This window comes from Ochotona curzoniae, unplaced genomic scaffold, assembly GCF_017591425.1.
Source record: "Ochotona curzoniae isolate NIBS_2020 unplaced genomic scaffold, NIBS_Ocur_1.0 scaffold_4701, whole genome shotgun sequence".
NCBI lineage: Eukaryota > Metazoa > Chordata > Mammalia > Lagomorpha > Ochotonidae > Ochotona > Ochotona curzoniae.
Genome location: NW_024467122.1, coordinates 58,460,150 through 58,475,676, shown reverse-complemented (window position 1 = coordinate 58,475,676; position 15,527 = coordinate 58,460,150). Strand labels below are relative to the sequence as shown.

At 41.6% G+C, this 15,527-nt stretch overlaps 1 protein-coding gene across 1 annotated transcript in view; it reads left to right on the top strand.

Annotated features, from left to right (window-relative positions):
- Positions 1–15,527, top strand: part of MYO5A (myosin VA) — a 174,619-nt gene that overhangs the window by 113,379 nt on the left and 45,713 nt on the right. Inside the window, exons 19-24 of the mRNA XM_040969826.1 lie at positions 185–396; positions 1,294–1,450; positions 3,418–3,657; positions 4,707–4,955; positions 8,375–8,468; positions 11,529–11,677. Coding sequence (XP_040825760.1) covers positions 185–396; positions 1,294–1,450; positions 3,418–3,657; positions 4,707–4,955; positions 8,375–8,468; positions 11,529–11,677 — 1,101 coding nt within the window. The remainder of the gene's footprint in view (positions 1–184; positions 397–1,293; positions 1,451–3,417; positions 3,658–4,706; positions 4,956–8,374; positions 8,469–11,528; positions 11,678–15,527) is intronic.

Below are 15,527 nucleotides of genomic sequence, written 5' to 3'. Positions count from 1 at the left end.
TTCTATTTTCTCAGCTTGCATTGGATCAAAAATCTGGCTCCATTAGTTATTTGTGACATAGCCCACGTTTTAGCTGATAGATTCATCCCTTTACTGATTCTGCTTTTAGATTTTTTTTTCCCTCTTCTCTTGCTCACTTTATATGATCATTGTTTCTGAGCATTACAATTTCTTCCAAAAATAGGACAAGGACAAATACCAGTTTGGTAAGACAAAGATCTTTTTCCGTGCTGGTCAAGTGGCCTACCTAGAAAAGCTGAGGGCAGACAAACTGAGGGCCGCCTGCATCCGGATCCAGAAAACCATCCGAGGGTGGCTGCTGAGGAAGAAGTACCTGCGCATGCGAAAAGCAGCCATCACCGTGCAGCGATACGTGCGGGGCTTCCAGGCTCGATGGTGGGTTTCCTGGGCGCCTGTCCACTCCAGTTCCTCCTGGGCCTGTAGGGGTAGGGTACCTGCTAACTATTTGTCCAGCCTAGTACTATGGTATATGGTCACCATACCTGAGAAGGCAGCACTTCATCTGTTCTTGGTTTCAGGAGATACCACATTAATCCATAAAAAGAGTTAAGTAGAATCAAATTTCACTTAGCCTAGTGAAACATACAGATTCATCCTCAAGAAAATTATTAATTTCTGCTGATATAAGTCCTTAGAATTTTTGTATACTTCTGTGTGGCATTTGATGAAATCATGTGTCAAGGAAAATAGTCATGGATATGAGCCACTTAATAGTGCAGTTTTTGGGGACACAGCTAACGGAGACTGCCTAGAAGACAATTATGCTTCAGTATGATTAAATATTGGGATAATTGTAATTTAGGAGTTTAAATAGAAATGACTTAATAATGAAAAATTAAACAGATAAATTCAGGGAAAATATGGTATGCCAGTAATGGGAAGATCTAAGAAAGCTTGTGAGGGTAAGTAGGGGGATTTCTGTGTGTATAAATCCTATGTAAATAATCCTATGTATATAAATGCAAAGTAAAAGGTCCAAAACCTCACAAGCGAACCTGTCCTGGAGAGAATGGACCTTTATGAACTTCACTTTGGCCATCCCACATTTCAGAGTCAGGGAAGGCTAAATGAGGTAAGGCATGCAAAGATACTTGGAACAACTCTAAACTGATGTACAACTGTGAATGTTGATTCCGCAAACGACACATGATTAGAATCACACAGTGGGCACACTACTCATTATTGTAGGATATTACCAGTCTTGAGTTTCTGTCAGATGTGTACTGCATTTTCCCCGATGACTGATAGTGTGCCCCTGTTTTCTCTCATCAGCTATGCCAAGTTTTTGCGCAGAACCAGGGCAGCAATCACCATCCAGAAGCACTGGCGCATGTATGTGGTCCGCAGGAGGTACAAGATCACACGAGCCGCCACTGTCGTGCTTCAGTCTTATTGGCGAGGCTACTTGGCTAGAAACAGGTATCGCAAGGTGAGGCATCATTTTCAACTTCACTTTGCCATTCCATTAATGTTAAACAAATATCACATTTAAACAAAGTGCCACAGTGACTGGTATAAATATAGGAGCTATGTGGAGACAAACAGCAATCAAAATGTGTTTCAAGATGCATGCATTTATTAGCAAGGGAATGGGAAATGAAATTTACAATGCTTTTATCCCCCTGGCTAGGAATTTGGAACCAAAGAAACGAATGTGTATCCTAGTTTCCTGTGGCTTCTGTAATAAACCAGCACAGGCTTGATGACTTAACAGGTGTTTATTCTCTCATAGTTCTGGAGATCAAAAATTCACAGGCACCGCTGGGCCAAAACCAAAGTGTTCCCAGGGCTGAACTCCTTGTGGTGCTTTGAGAGGAGAATCTGCTCCTTGCCTCTTCCAGTCTCACAGCTGCCAGCATTTGCTTACACAACGTACACATGCCTCCAGCCTCTGCCCCTGTCTTCATACATCACCTTCCTTTCTGTGTTCCTGACTGCTCTTCTCTTGTCTGTCTCTTGTAAGAGCAATAGGATTCAGGTCCCACACGCGTCCGTCCTCCAGGGTGATCTCCCATCTCAAGGTCTTTTACTCAACCCTCTCTACAGAGACCCTTTTTCTAAGTTAGTTAGTGGTCGCATTATCACTTGAGCAGAGAGAGCTCAGAACACGTGGAATAACCAGCCAACAGGTAGGTAACTTTTTCAAGGAAATAATCCTAGAAGAGCTTGCCATACTACAGAGGCAATAAATTATAATACGAATTTGGTTTTCTCCAGACATTTTTGACAAGCAGGTTTTCTGTTTAGCAGTAATCAACATGATCTTGTAAATTTTGGGTCAGATTAATCTTACTCATCCTCTGTGGCAATTGATGAAAAGATTATAGGGAATATATCCTACAGATATATTCCCTATAATCCAGCAGTAGAGCCTGGACATTAGCTTTGTAGTGTCACTGTTAAAAGAACAATAATAGCAGGATTTGGGGGGTGAGTCTCTAATCACGGGTAGTAAGTGAATAATGAGATTAAGTAATTGCACATATTACTTGGAAATTATTTTAGTCCAAAAAATTTGCAGAACTAATGTGGTTTTAATAGCTGAGTCTTGAAGATAATTTGAAGATAGCTACTCCAAGCTCTCAGTGGTCATGCCTGCTGCATAGTCTTATTCTCTTTCTGTGTAAACATGAGGGTTCCATGGAAGGGAAAACTTTAAACTTGGCTTTTCAGATATGCTAATTGTTAATTTCTGTTTTCCTCAGTACTCTCCTTAGGAACATCTGAACTGGGTCTCCAGGCCATTGAGTTAGCACTAAGATTCTCTATCCAGCTCAGATTCTCAATTGTAACTAGACATGGTAGAAGTGGCTTGCTCAGTACAGGCCAGGAGCCATCTCATTAGTGCTCTTTCTAGCTGTAGTTCAAATCCAGTGTTACCCTACATGGGATTGAAATGGAGAACTGGTGTTCTTTAATTTATCTGAATCACTAATGGAAATTAGATTAAAAATGGAAGCTCTGATTATAAGCTATTTCCATATGGCTAAACTCTGAGAAATGCAACACTGTCAGGAATCACCAGGAAGAAGTAAGTGAACAGGAAAGCTGAAAGTCTTACCACTTTGGCTGCTTGAACTTCAAGTCTGAGTGTTCAGCTTCCTGTCCCTGAGCCTTATTCAGTTGTGTAGTCATCCTTGACATAAGACAAGGAGCTCAATCAGGACTGTGATGTTCTGCAAGTGCTCAGATCACGCACCTCACTGCCACAGGCTGCACTTTAAATTAATGAACTCCTCCATATTTCCGTGTGATAGTCTATTTGATACACTGTTGGCTCAACTTGTATGTCTTTCCTTTTAGGTAACATATGGGTTCTCAGTGTGACAGGTTGATGGGGCTTAACCTTGAGTCTGATCCAGGTCCTGACATTATCTGCCATGACCTTGTCTGTAGATACTCCGTGAACACAAGGCAGTCATCATTCAGAAATGGGTCCGGGGCTGGCTGGCTCGCAAACACTACAGGAGGAGCATGCGCGCCATTATCTACCTTCAGTGCTGCTTCCGGAGGATGATGGCCAAGAGGGAGCTGAAGAAGCTCAAGATTGAGGCCCGCTCTGTGGAGCGCTATAAGAAGCTTCACATTGGCATGGAGAACAAGATCATGCAGCTGCAGCGGAAGGTTGATGAGCAGGTATGTGTTATAAAGGAGCCCTGAGTGTTGTCCATGCCTGAAGAAATCCTCTGGGATTCCTTTCAGTATTGTTTCCCTGTGACTCTACCTGTTAGGCTTAGCAAAATGTAAAATAATGACAGCAATGAACAAGTAGTGATGAGCTTATAGGTTAGATAACAATTGCAATGACTAAGGCATAAATTATTTTTGAAAGTCCAGGTTTACTAATGCTCCAAACAAATTTGATTGACAGTTATATTGTACTTTACAGAGCTCTTTGACCATAATAATCAATTTGCATATGGTATATTGCTCATTTTACAGATTAGTTATTTGGCATGGGAATGGGCCAGAGAAGCTGAAAGATGTCCATGTACCTGAGGAACTTGTAGTCTATTTGCAGAGATTAAAATCCGATTGCTTAGAGATAGTTTCCAACCAGTATTTTAGCACATGCAAGTTATATATAGGTGATTAAGAATATATAAATACAAAAGAGAACAAAGATAAATTGGGTTAGGACGAAATAAGATTCATCAGGAAAATTCTTTGAATGAAGCAGGAGGGGTTTAAGGTAGTAGAGCTGTATATTTATAAGAAACTGATCACATTTCAAGTCATTTTTTCATTTCCACATGTTATTTAGCTAGTACATGATATACTTTTTAAAAAACATGCATTCCTTCTATGGATTAAGAATCAGGAAATTCAGAATTTATTATGTAACTCACCTTGTAATTATAAGCAAATCACATCTGTGCTGACAATTGTGCAAATTAAACCAACGTTAGCTGTGATGTTCTCTTTTCTGTTGGGATTACTGAGAAGGCATTGGTGTTGATACTACACATGTTGAGCGGCCAAGGACTAATGTCCACATCCCCACGTGCACCTTCCACAAAGAGAATGTGCATCGTCTTGACCTGGTTCACCCAGCTCAGAGTTGGTTTCCATGCCAAGTGTATTATAAATGTTGGCTGGGAACTCTGTCAATGTTGTGATGATATAGTGTGAATATAATAACTATGTGTCTATTTACTTATTATTACTTATGTCTGTGTTTGAAGAACAAAGACTACAAATGTCTCATGGAGAAACTGACCAATCTGGAAGGAGTCTACAACTCTGAGACTGAGAAACTACGGAATGACTTAGAGCGTCTCCAGCTAAGTGAGGAGGAAGCCAAGGTTGCCACTGGACGTGTTCTTAGTCTGCAGGAAGAAATTGCCAAGCTCCGGAAAGATCTGGAACAGACTCAATCAGAGAAAAAGTCCATTGAGGAGCGTGCAGATAAATACAAGCAAGAAACTGAACAGGTGGGAGCTAAAGTCCACGTCCCCTTCTGTGTCTTCCGCATAGGAAAGTTGCTGTCGTGTTAATCTGACCCATGAGGTTTGGTGTTTGCTTTAAATGCGGATATAATGGATTTTTTTTTAACTTGGCTCATTGCTCTTCACTTGTGTTTTCCAAGTGTTTCTCTCACATGATCAACAACAGAGTCAAAGCATTGCTTGAAACATAGTATTATGGCCAAATGCCTACCACTGTGGGGTGTGTTCTATTGCTGTAACAAAATGCCAGCGTGACTAATTAAAAATTATTTATTTACCTTGTGGTTCTAGACCAGAGGTGAGAAACCTTTCTTTCTACCAAGGGCCATTTGGATATTCATAACATCCTTCATGAGCCACAAGAAATTATCAACTTAACAGTTAGCCTGCTAAGGATTTATTGAATTTCGAATGCCCTCTCTCCAGTTGATTCCACAGGGCCAGACCAGATGGTTCTGGGCTAGACATTTCCCACTCTGTTCCACAGGCTGAGAAGTCAAGAGCAATGGCACTGTCCCCCTGAGGGCCTTTGAGCCCAAGCCAGCATGCCAGAGCCAGCTGCATCCATAACACTCTACTCACTCTTCCTCAACCACCCAGTGAACAAATTAATCCATTTGTGAGAGCAGAGCTCCCCTAACCCAGTTGCCTCCCCCAAATCCCACCTCCAAATGCTGTTAACATAATGATTTGCAAACTATGTTTCCAACACATGAGTCTTGGAGCATCCATTCTAACCATAATACATAACTGTGCAGTCTTTTTCTTTAAATAAAATCTGGATGACATGTAGGCTTCTTTTTCTTAAGACATAAATGAAGCCATGGACTGTCAATAATGATTGTACATCCTTGTGGAAACCTGAATTAAGGTTGTGTTAAATAGTCCAAATGTCTGCACAGTAATCTCAGCCAAGGGCTACTGTGCAGATACAACCATTTCCTCCCCTGAGCCCCTCCCACCAAAATACCATACATACAGTCCCGTCAGTGCTTTTGTGTTTCAAATGTATATAACCTACATAAGAATCTCATGAAGTACAAATAACATCAAGTTCTCAAGCAGTGGTAACATATATTGTTCAGATGTTTGTGAAAGTCCATCTACTTAAGGCTTACCAGAAAAATGTCAGTGATTTTCAGAGATTCCACTGGGATGACCCTCTAGAAGCTGAAGCTGAATTGACTACATCAGCTATAACTGCTGGCACGGATACCGATGTGTTTCTCTACCTGCTGCCGAGTATTTGCAGTGAGAGCCTCAGCAGGAGCTATGTAACGACAGGTAGCATTGCCTAGCCAGTCAGCTTGCAAAGCAGAATCTGTAGCAAACAGTTCCTCCTATGTCCCTGAGGGATGGGGATCTGGACTCTGCATATGGAAACAGCAATGCCACTATGTAATGTTGTTCTGGCATAGCAAGTTTATTCTGTCAAAATGCAAATATACATTCAAAAGGATGCTGTTGAGTGCTTAAGATTCTCCTCTCCTCCTTGGAATCTCCATAGCTATGGACACTTTTCTCAATTCTGGATCAATAGAGTATCTAACCTCTGTGGGAACAATCCCCTTTCTTCTTCAAAGCCAAGTCCTTGCTTTTCTAGTCTGGTAGGCTAGTGAACAGAATCAGATTTCTTTTCTTTTTTTATTTCATTGTTTTCTGTAATTCATAGGGATAGTAGTAGGCACTGTCATTAATCCTTTTGCTGGATTAGAGTAGTAATGAATCAATGCAAACATTCTACTTTACAGTCAGCTTTGTTGTCGGAGAGTTCCATTTTCTGTCATTCTGGTCAAGGAGATCAGAAGTGACACTGGGGCTATGGCTCTTGGCCAAGAATATATGTCAGAAACTGCTGGGGAGTTGTTTTTTTTTTTTTAGGATTAATTTTTATTGGACAGTCAAATATATAGAGGAGGAGAAACAGAGAGGAAGATCTTCCATCCACTGATTCACTCCCCAACTAGCTACAACAGCTGCAGCTGTGCCAATCCAAAGCCAGGAGCCAGGAGCTTCTTCTGGGTCTCCCATGTGGGTGCAGACTCCCAAGGCTTTGGACTGTCCTTGACTGCTTTCCCAGGCCAGAAGCAGAGAGCTGGAAGGGAAGTGAGGCCATCAGGATTAGAATCAGCATCCATATGGGATCCCAGCATTTGCAAGGTGAGGACTTTAGCCACTAGGCTATCACACCAGGCCCCACTGGGGAATTTTTAGAAAGACTGTTTTAGGGCAGGTAGGTACATTTTGAAAAAGCATCACAGGTGATTAATTGCATGCCCTGATGTAGAACAGCTTCCCTTGGCTCCTGCAGAGAACAGCCTGTCTCCTGAGAGCGGACGTCAAGCCTATGTTGGGATGGAGGGATGAGATCGGGCTGGTCACAAGTCCACTTTCTGGACTGACACTGTGGCACAGAGCTGTATCTGCTTTCGTTTTCTCTGGGGATCCCTTGTCTCAGTGCCATCTCTCCCTGTCTCTGAACTCTGGCACAACAAAAAGCTTCTATACCACCTTTCTCTCTATTATTGAAGCACTTGCTGTGAGAATTCCTTGAACTTATTCTTAGGGAAAGGAGATCAGATTTCATTGATTGCAAGCACGCAGTTATTCTAATGATGAACTGGGTAAATTATGTACCATGCAGTTACCTTTGGTTTTGATGCTTCTTTCCTAGGAATTCTGATCCAATAAGGAACTAAAAAGTAAAGACTCACTGCTTTTTAAAAATGGTGATTACAGATGTGCTTATATGTATGTTTATTTCCCATCCCCCCCTTTAAAAAAATGTGCAGTTGCATAAGGTCAGTGCTCATTTCAAGGGTGGATTCATTCTTCAATCTACAAAAGTCAATGAAGGGGACTTTCCCTTTCTCAAGACAAATAGCAGAAAGTAGCCTTGAAAGATTCTAATGATTTCAAAAGTGGTAAAGGGTTCATGCCCTTCGTTACCTCCTTGATGTCTTCACTTGAATCACAAACACACATAACTTTTGCGCCAGATGTTGAGGTTCGAAGATATTATGACTGCTTCAAAAGAGAACGCTAGCGAGCTGCCAGGCAATTGTTAAATGTTCAAGGCACAAAGAAAAACAAAGCCCACCACAACCCTTGTCCTCTGGGACTTTTTAGTCTATTTGGGAAGTCATTCCAAAACATGGAACATAAAATGACCTTTTAGAGTTTTATAATAGCCCACAGAAAAGATGTCTAATGATGGGAGTTTGCAGGAAGACTTTCTGGAGGGGCTGACACTGGGCCAGCATCAGAGGAGGCCTGAACGCACCCAGGCGGAGGCGTGAGGCTCAAAAATGATGAACGTGGGGAGTGAGCGCTGTGTGACCTCCTCACAGGGTAGGGTGGCTCCCTTTATTGCAGCCATGTCAGGTTGTTGTTTCATTTTACAGCTAGTATCAAGTCTGAAGGAAGAAAATACTTTGCTGAAGCAGGAAAAAGAGACCCTCAACCACCGTATTGTGGAACAGGCTAAAGAGATGACAGGTAAGGCCTTGGAGCAAAGTTACTGCACCCTAACTACCCTCCACGGCAAGTTTTCCAAGTTACATTATTTTGCCAATGTCAGCACTACTCTGAGCTTAACTGTTAAAATGTTGAAGCTGTCATCAGTAAGTTTACAAAATTCTGAGAGGCAGGATCTCCAGATGTAAACCTGATTTCTTGATTCTAAATATGAACTACTATTCAGTCAAAATCATCTGTAATTTTCAAAAAATTAATTTGTTCTGTAAGTGTGATTTAACATTTGATTTGGTAAGAGCTTCTGAGCTAATATGAATAATATGTGTATTATTTTATTTATTTTGTTAGCAGTGGATGTTATTCTAATATCAACCATTCTTTGCTGTCAGACTAAAGACTCAATTTTTTGATAAAGCAACTAGCTAAAAGTGGCCATTTTTTCTATTTGCTGATTAGAATGGTAAGAATTCATATATACAAGGGATCTTCAAAAAGTTTGTGAAGAATCAGAATTATAAAAAGGTAGAGATGAATCACAAACCTTTTTGCACAAAGTGAAATTTTAATTCCATTTTTTCCATGAACTTTGTGAGGTACCCTGATTGTATTAAACATGGCATAGGACAGAGATCTAAGCATCAATTATTGGTAGAAATAAAAGGGAGGGATTGGCACCAAGCTGTGTATAGAAATAACCAGCAGAATGTTGTTTTCAATGTGGTATCCAAAAGAAAAGACCAAAAAATTATAAAATTTTAGGATGTAGTGTAAGGATAATGATAGTTTCTTAGAAATATTGAGGAAATTGAGGGGGAAAATACCTGTTTCTCAGGTAAATTAATGAGATCAGCTGATAGGGTTCTTTAGAGAAGCAGAAACAGATTTATAGATATAGCTGCATGAGAGGGGCATTACTGAGGGAATTGGCTCCTGTGACTACAGAAGCTAAGAAGCCCCACAGTAAGTGCCTGCAAGCTGGAGGATGGGGGGAAGCAGGAGTATGGCTCAGTGCAAGTCAGAAGGCCCCCAAACCAAGGAAGCTGAATGCTTAACTGTAAGGCCAAAGAATTGAGAGTCTGGGACAGGCACTGGGGACGTTTCAGTACCAAAAACTAGACACTGGAGTTCTGAGGACCAAGTCAGAAGGAGGGCGTTCTTGCTGCACAGGGAGCAGGGATTCACCATTGCTCGGCAGTAGTGTACCAGCAGGGCCCAGCCAACTGGATGGTGCCCACCATGTTGCATCTTCTCCTCTGAGTCCTTAGACTCAATACCAGCCTCTCAGAAAACCTCACAGACACACCCTGAGGTGACACTTGACCAGCAGTCTAGGTGTCCCTTAATCCAGTCCAAAGCAACACCTACAATGAGCTACCTCAAGTGCGAAGTGTGGAATGGGAATTAGGAGCTCAACATTAAATGGTCTGAAAGGAAATTCAAGCTAAAGATGAGAGAGAAAATGAGCCTGAAGATGCCCAATAGGACTGGGAACAGAAGCCTCTGTGCTTTTCCCTACACAGCTTTCTTCCCAGTTAGAGGGGGAAGGAAAGAGAGTAGGGGCAAAGTAAGGGAAAGAGAGAAAAGTTGAATTCATGAGCATAACTAAGGAATAAGATGAAGGGAAGAGTTCAGAAAGAGAACTGAAAGAGAGGAAAGAACTGAGTCACCAGAGATACAGAAGGAAGGCTGCCTGAGTGCAGAGTGTCATGGGATGAAACTGCTTTTGAGGAAATATTCAGTGTTATTTGCAATTGACCTATAACAACAAGAAATAACAATGTATTTGCCTAGGGGAGATTAGTTGGTGACCTTGGAGCTGCTTCTGCAAACTGGTGAGAATTAAAAGCAATTTATAGATTGGCTTAGAGGTAAATATTTTCATTCATTTATTCACAAATGATGAAAGCTCTGCTTTAGAGAAACACTGTGGTGGGCACTAGAGAGCTGCCGTTGTCCCCTGGGGCTCACCAACAAAGAAATGGAGCGGCAATAAAAGCAGTGGGACAGGTCAAGATAGCCTCCAACTGTAATGGTCAAAACGGCAGCAGAAAGACTGATATTGTAAGTGTGACTGGTTGGCTCTCTGAGTGAAAATGAGACTCGAGGTTTTTTGCATCTGTGGTCAGGGGCTAATCTCCAGCCTGCAGACCATAGACTAGGCAAGTGCAAGCCACTGATAGCAGGGAGGGAGGAGTGAAGCAGACACACGGAAGTCAGGTTCCTGCCGCAGCACGTGGGAAGGTGCCTGCAAAGCAGCCAGCACACAGAGGACCAGGCCTGAAGGCTTTCTCCAGATAGGCATGGGGCTTCTTGAGAGAGCCCACTGATTTGGACAGACCCTAAAACAGACTATCATCAGAACAAAAACTTCTACTTATTAGATAGTAGCTAATGGAAGTTTACCACGGATGTGCTGTAACCAGTATATAAACCAGTGGAATTAAGGCTGTGGTACACGGAAGAATTCAGTAGGATGACTTTTATTATGAATTAATTATATCACTTGTGGTCATTTTTGGGGGGGAGAATATTTTCCTTAAAAAGCAGTGAGACAGAAAAAGCCCTCATCGACCAGTTATGCCTCAAATGCCCTTAGTGGCCCCAGACCAGGCTGGAGGCCAGAGGTAGGAACCAGGAATCTAATCCAGATCTCCCTTTTGGATGGGAGGAACTCAGTCGCTTGAGCCATCACTGCTGCTCTCCAGGGTCTACATTAGCAGGAAGCCAGAGCTGAGTATCAAACCCCAGCACTCCAGTGAGAAACAGAAACACCTTAACCCGAGTCCTAGCTGCTGGGCTAAAGGCCTGTCTCTGGTCGCATTTGGCCTACATACACTAAAATCAGAGTGGCAATGAAAGTGAAATCTCCTAAAAACTGGATGGCAGGTTAATTATCTATGCTTTTGATGGAGCCTTCTTTCATCTATCTATCTATCTATCTATCTATCTATCTCTCTCTCTATATATATATAGATGAAAGGAAGAAGAATATATAGATATATATAGAAGAATATATATATTCTTCTTCCTTTCATCCTTCCTTCCTCTCTCTGTCTCTCACTCTGTCTCTTTTTCTTTCAGAAACTATGGAGAAAAAGTTAGTAGAAGAAACGAAACAACTGGAACTTGACCTTAATGATGAAAGGCTGAGATATCAGAACCTTCTGAATGAATTCAGTCGCCTGGAAGAACGATATGATGACCTCAAGGAAGAGATGAGCCTGATGGTGGTGAGTCAAACACTGTTGCTTTTTTAAAGCAAGAAATTTAAACATATACAGAAATAAGAATAGTGGAGCTCGCCTCCACAGATGCCAACGAGGCTATCCCTCCAATCCCACTGCCCACCCCATCCAGTTCTTCAGATTACCATAAAGCAAACCTCAGATATATGTCATAGTACGTCAGTGAAGCAAAACACTAAAGGCTGGGCTCTAAAATGGAACAATGTCAGTGCATCAGGATTTAATTTTATATGTTGAATGACTTACTGTAACATTTGCATATAAAGTGCGTGCTTATATAATTGAATGTTTTCTTGAATGCATTTTAGTATGATTCCAAACATATATTCCTAGAGAAATAAAACTCAGCCTCTGTTTTTAAGAAATTATCTTACCTACTTCAAGTACTGGTCTACATTTGCCAGTGTCCCTCTTTGTTTGATGTAGTTCTGCACCCTCTCCCCGATCTACTTGTCCCACCATCAGGAAAGAGTCCCCCAGCTCTCTTGTTCCCCACAGCTGTCAGCTTTAAAGGTAACTCGTGCTACAAACACCAGAAATGTCCTGGAATCGCTGTTATGCAACGTAAGATAACATCCTATCTGTGAAGTAGAGTGTTTGCTTCGAATTTCGCTTCTTTCTGGATCTGTTGACAGAGTTCTTCAGAATGTGACACTTAAAAAGTCGAAAGAGATTATGTAACACAAAACAAGTGTTCCCATCCCCTTTGCAGATCAGAAAATCTAGTCCAAAGAGGTGAAAAAGCAAATGCGACTCCCACATTGAATCGTTTCAAACTTCGTTGCTCTACTTTGATTTGTGTGTGACAGAGCAGGAACAGTTCACCAAAATGCCTGTAGTTGATGAATCTGAAGGACCTTATTCAGGCTTGTCTTCCTTGTTCGCCGTGCTGCATCAGGCCCCACATTGAACCCTTCCTGCTTTACATCGTGTCCTCAGCTATCTCTAGAGTCAGTTTTCTCTCTAACTTCCCTCTCCCAAGAAGTCTATCCTACACTGTATTTTTATTCACTCTGTTTACTGGATAACCAGGCCAACAGGTATAGTTAACCTATTTCACTTAGTTTGGAACTAGACTTTTTATCCTACTGAATGGTTTCAGTACTGCTAATTACTCACGATGTTAATAAATGATGTTGCAGAAGAAATGATTTTGAGATCTAATAAGTGCAATAATCCAAATGTGCTTAAACACCTTCAATTTTTTAATAGCATGTGTTTGTAAAGCTCATAAAAACAAGCAAGACAAGCATGTGCAGTGTTTATGTCACTTTTGTAGCCTGTGCAAAAGACATCTGAGAAGTCACTGTTCTCTTCAGCCTGCCAGGGAGCCTTCTCTCTGGAGACATCTCTCCAGGACTGGCATGCCTCCAGCAGCTCCTTGCTAACCGAGACCTTGCCGGTTGTCCACTCTGCTCCCACCTTTGCCCTAGGGAACATTATCCACTGGATTTTTTTTTCTCAGCCCTTATTGGTCTCCGTCATGTGCCTACGACTCATTGTGGTTCCTCCTGGGTCACCAATTGCCCAGAGAACGAAGAAAGAAAAAAGTAGACAAAGGAAGATCAGAGAGAACTTGCTTCCTACTCGGCCCTTGTTAGGTCTCTACCAATGAGGAAGCTCCAACTACCATCAGATCATAGTCTTTTCAGAGAATATCTATTATGAATTTAAAAAATCTGACTTCACAATTTAGAACTAAAATATTTTAAATTTAAATTTTTAAAAAAATTTTATTTATTTTTATTGGAAAGTCAGATATACAGAGAAGAGGAAAGACAGAGAGGAAGATCTTTGTCCATCTATTCACTCCCCAAGTGACTGCCATGGCCAGTGCTGCACCGATCCAAAGCCAGGAGCCAGGAACTTCTTCCAGGTCTCCCATGCAGGTTGCAGGGTCTCAAGGCTTTGGGCCATCCTCGACTGCTTTCCCAGGCCACAAGCAGGGAGCTGGATGGGAAGTGGAGCTGCCAGTATTAGAACTGGTGCCCATATGGGAGCCTGGCGCATTCAAGGCTAGGACTTTAGCCACTAGGCCATGCCGCTGGTCCTAATTTAAACTTTAAATGTTTCTAAATTTTAAATATTTACAATTTAGGACAACCTTAGAATATGAATTGTAGTATCTTATTATAAGGTTTAGTAGGACTTTATAAGTAACAGATATTTGGCCAATATTTCATTAACACTATTCGGCAAATGGAGCTCTCCCTGTTGCAGCCCAGCGCTATAAGGCATTCTGCAGTAAACTCCTCAAAGGATGGAGGAAACCTTAGCGAAAAGAACTAAGAGACTGTCACAAGGGCCTCTCATCATCTATGGGAATTTATATGGCCACACATGGACCAAAGAACATAGGGATTTAATAGTGTCACCAAGTACCAAATCCGGAGATATTGACCAAAGTACAAGAAATATTGCAGGATTTTTCTTTGAAACATACAGTTGTTCAGGTAGTGTGGACAGGGCAAAGCTAATGAAGAAGAGACTGGTCAAGAGGTAAGGTGTTTCACGTCAACATTGAAAGGATAATAATGCAAGGAAATCCAAGTCTGAGAAGTATCTAAAGATGAATTAATTCCAGAGTAAGGAGAGAATTCAGCATGTAGCGGTGGGGTTATTAGTGTGTAAAGGTGATAAAACAGAAACTGTTAAAAACAAAAGAGAGAGAGAGAGAGAGAGGAATACAGATAAAGAACAGAATACAGGCAAGGAGTGAAGTGCGGATGTTGGAAAAGAACATGGTGATTGAGTCAAGTATCCTTATTATTGAATGCCATAACAGGGAAATGGAATTTAGGGAACTGAAAAATCACCAAGAAGGAAGTAACTGAGTTACTCCATGGATCTAGCAGTTACACGCGTGTGCTTGTTATATGCCAGGCACAAGACAAGCTCTGTTTGCACACTCTTGCTGATTCTTCACGTACATTCTAGAGCTATATATTATCCCTTTCTTTCCAGTGGTGGAATTGAAGCCAGGAGGCGTTGGGTAAGGACAAGTAAATGGCAGAGCTGAAATGCCTAGCCATCCTTCTCACTTCTCAGGCCTTAAGCACTTCCATGTATAAAAAAGTTACATTGAAAAGCATATAGTAGTATTGCTTCTGTCCACCTTGTGGTAATCAGTGTTGCATGATAAGTAAATATAGCAAAACAGGGATCTCATTTTTAACAAGTATATTAAGAATATTTGTGCTGGTGTTTACATGCACCATGTGTTTCTTAATGTTGCATCCAGCATATAAATAGACTCCATCCCACATCACTGTGGACTTGGGCTGAGAATTTTAATATGAAGGCCCCTGTTTGTAAATAGAAGATTTTTTTCATGTGGTGATTCCTACCTTTAGTGTACAACCCTGGCTCTGGATATTTCAGATTATCAGGGCCTGGCTTGGGACTAAATATTGGAATAACACGTGAGCTGATCTGAGAGGCTTTTATCTATCCCTGAGTGAGTCTTCGCTCTGTAAACCTGAATGTTGGAAAGAGGTAAAGGACTTGTGGCTCCCAGCTCTTCACACAGCTAGGGGAAGAGGTAAAGGAAACTGGATGGTTCGGAAAGTTCTGAGGGCTTTCTGAGCGAGGTTTTTTGAAAGGAAAGTGAGGGACCTTTTCTGCAGGGGCACTCAGGAATGGGGAACATGAACCCGGCTTTTCTGTTCCTTACTTCAGGTTGTTTTCCAGTCTTTCCAGTTCAGAATCAAAGGGGACGTGGTTGCCCAACTTTTCTGTTTCACCTGAGCTTTCTGAACACTGATTTCACTGACACACCCTACAAATGTTCCCAAAATGTCACCAGCACCCCCTAAATCAATAACTTAGGGATCTA